Genomic DNA, 7,597 nt, shown 5'->3' with positions numbered 1-7,597 from the left:
GTAGCCGAGTGACCAACGGGTGGCACATGCAGGACCAAGGAGTGAGTCACATTCTGGGCAGGAGGAAGCAGGCTGGTGCGGGGTTCCAGTCACACTCCTCAGGATGACATGCAATTCAAAACTTATGAGTTATTTATTTCTGGAATTTTCCATTTAATATTTTCGGTGAACAGCTGAGGGTTAACTGAAACGAGGTCGGAGGGGATGACCTTGCCCTGTGGTTGCCTTCAGGTGGAAAGAGCGCTAGAAGAAGGGGCCACTTGAGGCCAAAAGCGACTGTGAAATGGCCCATCTCTTCCCGCGTGTGGGGGCACACGCGCTGCCGCAACCCCAGAGAAGGAGCGAAGGCGCTGAGTCCAGAGGCGAGGGCGACGGCGACGCTGAGGTCATCTTTGTGGGAGTGGAGCGCGTCAGTGAGGATGCCGAAACCCTCTTTGTCAGAGTGATTTCAAGTTCAAAGCCAGTCATTTCTAACATTTTGAACAGAGTGACCAGGGATTCACCTTCAAGAAGAAAGAAGGGCCACGTGCGTCCAGAGCCCTCCCGCACGCTGCAACCTGCAAATCTCAGGACCCCAGCGTCACAGCCAGCGGGCGTCTCGCCAGCTTCTCAGTCTGAATGGGGAGGAAGACACAGTCCTGTTATTTTCGAGCCTTCATCTAAACCTGATTGTAAAACGAGCTCTCTGCAAGCCGTGCTTCACAATTCAGAATTGCTTTCTCCGCGGCCTCACTGTCTATCTGGAGCTATTCTCTCCTTAGGAGGCAAGGATGAAAGTTCTCTTAATTCAAAGCGATGTCCCACTTCAGATGTAAATTTTAACAATGGGAATCCCAAAAGACCTAAACTCAGCGATGGAATCCCAGGGGGACCTGCCTCCACCATGGCCTCTCCAGGAATCTCTCCTACAAAGAACACGATTATGACCTTGGAAGACCTCCCGACTGCACCGAGCCGTGTTCATGCTGGGGCACCTTTTTCACGGACTCACGCAAATGACGAGGCATGCTTCAGTCTTATGGATCCAGACAGAACACGTAGTTTGGAAGGGCTGGAGAAAACAGACTTTTTGAGTCAGAACAAGACTGTTGATCCCATGGAAGGAAACCTGATCATGTTACTTGGTGACTTCTACTATGGACAGCGTACAGGAGATGGGCAGCCAGAACCGGAGACCCACACAGCCTTTAAAGGCCTCAGCTGCTTGAGAGCTCTAAAAAATGTCAAGTTTATGACCCACGTGAGGAACCACCTGGAGCTGGAGAAGCAGAAGGGTGACGGCTGGGAAGTCCACACCACCTGCCAGCACTGCCACCGCCAGTTTCCCACCCTGTTCCAGCTGCAGTGTCACATTGAAAGTGTCCACGCTTCCCGGGAGCCCTCCGCGGTCTGTAAAATCTGTGAATTGTCCTTTGAGACAGATCAGGTTCTCTTACAGCACATGAAGGACAGTCACAAACCTGGCGAAATGCCCTATGTGTGCTGCGTGTGCCATTACAGATCGTCAGCCTTTGCCGACGTAGAGGCGCATTTTAGAACGTGGCATGGAAACACGAACAATCTGCTTTGTCTGTTTTGTCTCAAAGTTTTCAAAGTGGCAACATCCTTCGTAAATCACGCTCGGAGGCACTGGAACAGGAGGGTCTTTCCATGTTCCAGCTGCCGGCTACAGTTCTTGAACCTGAAGGAGAAGACGCAGCACCAAACCAAGAATCATCAGTCATTCAAGAAGCCAGAGCAATTGCGAGGGTGGCCTCCTGAAACAGAGGTCGTTGTCCGAACTTCAGCTCAGCCGGGGCTGAGAGAGACAGCATCCATCACTGTGAGGAACACTGACTCCCAAGTGCCACCCAGAAAAGCTACAAAGAAGATGACTACGAATGCAAAATATTCCAGACGTGTTGCAGCAAGGGATCTGGCTAAAAATTATGTTCTACCCACCTCCAGAAATTCGAGAAAGCCCTATTGAGGTTCAACCAGCTGCACGTAAAGACCCTGTCTGGCTTCTGTTGTTGTTCAGCCGCTCAGCCATGTCTGACTCCCTGTGACCCTATGAACTGCAGTACACCAGGCTTCCCTGTCCGTCACCATCTCCTGCAGCATGCTCAAACTCATTCCATTGGGTTGCTGATGCCATCCAACCATCTCATCCTCTGTCACCCCTTCTGCTCCTGCCTTCAGTCTTTCCCAGCATCAGGGTTTTTTCCAATGAGTTGACTCTTCCCATCAGGTGGCCAAAGTATTGGAGCTTCAGCATCAGTTCTTCCACTGAGTATTCAGGGTTGATTTCCCTTAGGATTGACTGGTTGGATGTCCTTGCAGTCCAAGGTACTCTCAAGAGTCTTCTCCATTCTCCAGCACCACAGTTCGAAAAGATCAGTTCTTCAGCATCCAGCCTTCTGTGTGGTCCAGCTCTTCCATCTGTATCTGACTACTGGGAAAACCATAGCTTTGACTTTATGGACATTTGTTGGCAAACTAATGTCTTTGTCTTTTAATATGCTATCTAGGTTTGTCACAGCTTTTCTTCCAAGGAGTGAGCATCTTTTAATTTCATGGCCGCAGTAACTGTCCACAGTTATTTTGGAGTCCAAGAAAATAAAGTCTAACTTTACTGTAACTGAAATTGTACTTGCTTCATCTCTCTGCCATCAAGTAGCTTTGCAATCTCCATGCTCCTTCCTGGCCACCCTCTGCTCCCCAAAGTAACCACTTCTCTGACCTCTAGCACCAGGGATCCATTCTTCCTTGTTTTAAACTTTAAATAGAATCACACAATGGAGTTTCTGTTCCCCTGGTCTTGGTTTTCCTTTAAGTAAGTGAGATGCATTCTTAGTGTATGTAGTTGTGGAACATTCTTTTTCATTGCTGGGTAGAATTCCCTTGGATGAATGGCCATAGTCTTATATGTCCATTTTACTGTGCCTGAAATATGAGGCTCTCATTTTGCCTTTTGAATAAACCACCTATGAACCTGTATGTGTCTTTCATAGTAATTTCTCTAGGATAGCTATACCTGTATGTCTAGATACGAGATTTTCTGATTATGTGGTAGTGGTTTAGTTGCTAAGTGGTATTTGACTCTTGCAACCGCATAGACTCTAGCCCACCAGGCTCCACTGTCCATGGGATTTCCCAGGCAAGAATACCGCAATGGGTTGGCGTTGCCTTCTCGAGGGGATTTTCCTGACCCAGGGTTCAAACCCGGGGCAGGCAGATTTGTTACTTACTGAGCCATTCTAATACGCGGGTACAGTCAGATGCTTTCTCAACGTGACTGAAGCGATGTGTACCCCACTAACAGCACTGGCATTTCCATTTCTACCAAACACTTGGCACTGTCAGCCTGTTTCATCATATAGCTGAGCAGGACACCGCGGGGCTTTCCCAGGGACAGACCGCCCCACCCCCTACCAATGTACCCTGTCTCTTATTTGTAGAAAAACTTTAGGTCCTAGACCTTCTATGAGTTTCAGAGAACAAATTTAACTAGAAGTGAAAAACTGCAGAAAGAAGAAAAAAATCAAGCGAGACAAACAATAATTTGTTGTTGTGCAGTCGTGTTCATTCTTTGAGACCCCATGGACTGCAGCACACCAGGCTTCTCTGTCCTTCACCATCTCCTGGAGCTTGCTCAAGCTCAAGTCCATTGAGTCAGTGATGCCATCCAACCGTCTCACCCTCTGTCACCCCTTCTCCTCCTGCCCTCAATCTTTCCCAGGATCAGGGTGTATTCTCATGAGTCGGCTCTTCCCATCAGGTGGCCAAAGTACTGGAGCTTCCCTTTCAGCTTCAGTCCTTCCAAGAATGTTCAGAGTTGATTTCCTGTAGGACTGACTGGCTTTATCTCCCTGCGGTCCAAGGGACTCTCAAGAGTCTTCTCCAGCACCACAGTTCAAAAGCGTCAATTCTTTGGTGCTCAGCCTTCTTTATAGTCCAACTCTCACATCCATACATGACCACTGGAAGAACCATAGGCTTGACTACATGGACTTTTGTTGGCAAAGTCATGTCTCTGCTTTTTGATATGCCGTATAGGTTTGTCATAGCTTTTCTTCCAAGGAGCAAGCCTCTTTTAATTTCGTGGCTGTAGTCACCATCTGCAGTGATTTTGGAGCTCAAGAAAAAAAGTCTGACACTGTTTCCATTGTTTCCTCATCTATTTGCCACAAAGTGATGAGACCTTTGACTGTGTGGACCACAACAAACTCTGGAAAATTCTTAAAGAGATGGGAATACCAGACCACCTGACCTGCCTCCTGAGAGATATGTATGCAGGTCAGGAAGCAACAGTTAGAACTGAACATGGGACAACAGACTGGTTCCAAACAGGGAAAGGAGTACGTCAAGATTATATATTGTCACCCTGCTTATTTAACTTATATGCAGAGTACATCATGAGGAACGCTGGGCTGGATGAAGCACAATCTGGAATCAAGATTACTGGGAGAAATATCAACAACCTCAGATATGCAGATGATACCATCCCAATGGCAGAAAATGAAGAGCCTCTTGATGAGGGTGAAAGAGGAGAGTGGAGTGGCTGGCTTAAAACTCAACATTCAAAAAATGAAGATCGCGACATCTGGTTCCATCACTTCATAGCAAACAAATGGAAAAAAAGTGAAAACAACAGCAGATTTTATTATCCTGGGGCTCCAAAATCACTGTGAACGGTGAATGTAGCCGCAAAATTAAAAGAAGCTTGCTCCTTGGAAGAAAAGCTATGACAAACCTCAGTTCAGTACAGTCGCTCAGTTGTGTCCGACTCTCCGCGACCCCATGAATCACAGCACGCCAGGCCTTCCTGTCCATCACCAACTCCCGGAGTTCACTCAAACTCATGTCCACAGAGTCGGTGATGCCATCCAGCCATCTCATTCTTGGTCGTCCCCTTCTCCTCCCGCCCCCAACCCTTCCCAGCATCAGAGTCTTTTCCAGTGAGTCAACTCGTCGCATGAGGTGGCCAAAGTATTGCAGTTTCAGCTTTAGCATTAGTCCTTCCAAAGAACACCCAGGATCGATCTCCCTTAAAATGGACTGGTTGGATCTCCTTGCGGTATAAGGGACTCTCAAGAGTCTTCTCCAACACCACAGTTCAAAAGCATCAGTTCTTCGGTGATCAGCCTTCTTCACAGTCCAACTCTCACATCCATACATGACCACGGGAAAAACCATTGCCTTGACTAGACGGACCTTGATTGTCAAAGTAATGTCTCTGCTTTTTAATATATTATCAAGATTAGTCATAACTTTCCTTCCAAGGAGTAAGTGTCTTTTAATTTCCTGGCTGCAATCAGCATCTGCAGTGATTTTGGAGCCCAAAAAAATAAAGTCTGACACCATTTCCACTGTTTTTCCATCTATTTCCCATGAAGTGATGGGACCAGATGCCATGATCTTTGTTTTCTGAATGCTGAGCTTCAAGCCAACCTTTTCACTCTCCTCTTTCACTTTCATCAAGAGGCTTTTGAGTTCCTCTTCACTTTCTGTCATAAGGGTAGTGTCATCTGCATATCTGAGATTATTGATATTTCTCCCAGCAATCTTGATTCCAGCTTGTGCTTTTTCCAGCCCAGCGTTCCTCATGATGTACTCTGCATATAAGTTAAATAAGCAGGGTGACAATATACAGCCTTGATGTACTCCTTTTCTATTTGGAACCAGTCTGTTGTTCCATGTCCAGTTCTGACTGTTGCTTCCTGACCTGCATACAGGTTTCTCAAGAGGCAGGTCAGGTGGTGTGGTATTCCCATCTCTTTCAGAATTTTCCACAGTTTATTGTGATCCACACAGTCAAAGGCTTTGGCATAGTCAACGAAGCAGAAATAGATGCTGTTCTGGAACTCTCTTGCGTTCTCCATGATCCAGCGGATGTTGGCAATTTGATCTCTGGTGCCTCTGCCTTTTCTAAAACCTGCTTGAACATCTGGGAGTTCACGGTTCACATATTGCTGAAGCCTGGCTTGGAGAATTTTGAGCATGACTTTACTAGTGTGTGAGATGAGTGCAATTGTGCGGTAGTTTGAGCATTCTTTGGCATTGCCTTTCTTTGGGATTGGAATGAAGACTGACCTTTTCCAGTCCTGTGGCCACTGCTGAGTTTTCCAAATTTGCTGGCATATTGAGTGCAGCACTTTCACAGCATCATCTTACAAGCTTTGAAATAGCTCAAATTTGGATTGGAATTCCATCACCTCCACTAGCTTTGTTAGTAGTGATGCTTTCTAAGGCCCACTTGACTTCACATTCCAAGATGTCTGGCTCTAGGTCAGTGATCACGTTATCGTGACTCTCTTGGTCGTGAAGATCTTTTTTGTACAGTTCTTCTGTGTATTCTTGCCACCTCTTCTTAATATTTTCTGCTTCTGTTAGGTCCATACCATTTGTGTCCTTTATCGAGCCCATCTTTGCATGAAATGTTCCCTTGGAATCTCTAATTTTCTTGAAGAGATCTCTTGTTTTTCCTATTCTGTTGTTTTCCTCTATTTCTTTGCATTGATCACTGAGGAAGGCTTTCTTATCTCTCCTTGCTATTCTTTGGAACTCTGCATTCAGATGCTTATATCTTTCCTTTTCTCCTTTGCTTTTCACTTCTCTTCTTTTCACAGCTATTTGTAAGGCCTCCTCAGACAGCCATTTTGCTTTTTTGCATTTCTTTTCCATGGGGATGGTCTTGGTCCCTGTCTCCTGTACAATGTCACGAACCTCCGTCCAGAGTTCATCAGGCACTCTATCTATCAGATCTAGACCCTTAAATCTATTTCTCACTTCCACTGTATAATCATAAGGGATTTGATTGAGGTCATATCTGAATGGTCTAGTGGTTTTCCCTACTTTCTTCAATTGAAGTCTGAATTTGGCAATAAGGAGTTCATGATCTGAGCCACAGTCAGCTCCTGGTCTTGTTTTTGCTAACTGTATACAGCTTCTCCATCTTTGGCTGCAAAGAATATAATCAATCTGATTTCGGTGTTGACCATCTGGTGATGTTCATGTGTAGAGTCTTCTCTTGTGTTGTTGGAAGAGGGTGTTTGCTATGACCAGTGCGTTCTCTTGACAAAACTCTATTAGCCTTTGCCCTGCTTCATTCCTTGCTCCAAGGCCAAATCTGCCTGTTACTCCAGGTGTTTCTTGACTTGCTACTTTTGCATTCCAGTCCCCTATAATGAAAAGGACATCTTTTTTGGGTGTTAGTTCTAAAAAGTCTTGTAGGTCTTCATAGAACCATTCAACTTCGGCTTCTTCAGCATTACTGGTTGGGGCATAAGCCTGGATTACCAAGGCAAACCATTCTATGACAAACCTAGACAGTATAAAAAAAAAGCTAAGGCATCACTCTGCTGACCAAGGTTCTTATAGTCAAAGCTATGGTGGCTCAGACAGTAAGGAATTCACTTGCAATGTGGGAGACCTGGGTTCGATCAAGGGAAGGGCATCCCTGTAGTGCAGTGGTAAGACTCTGTGCTCCCAAATTAGGGAGTCCAAGTTCATTCCCTGGTTGGGGTATTAGATCCCACATGCTGCAACTGAAAACACCGCATGTGACAGTTAAAAATCCTGCATCCCACATGCCACAGTGAATACTGAAGAGCTT

The 7,597-nt window shown here is 45.9% G+C and overlaps 1 protein-coding gene across 1 annotated transcript; it reads left to right on the top strand.

Moving 5' to 3' along the window:
* The first annotated feature begins 283 nt into the window (after positions 1-283).
* LOC129542718 (zinc finger protein 280A) lies at positions 284-1,969 on the top strand. The gene has a single exon (XM_055405393.2). It carries the CDS (start codon positions 284-286, stop codon positions 1,967-1,969), a length of 1,686 nt encoding a protein of 561 aa, XP_055261368.2.
* The last annotated feature ends 5,628 nt before the right edge of the window (positions 1,970-7,597 follow it).

This window comes from Moschus berezovskii, chromosome 19, assembly GCF_049115385.1.
Source record: "Moschus berezovskii isolate FMDL1 chromosome 19, NW_MosBer_1.0, whole genome shotgun sequence".
Classification (NCBI taxonomy): domain Eukaryota; kingdom Metazoa; phylum Chordata; class Mammalia; order Artiodactyla; family Moschidae; genus Moschus; species Moschus berezovskii.
The sequence above is the reverse complement of the archived record's forward strand: the minus strand, read 5'-3'. Positions and strand labels throughout refer to the sequence as shown.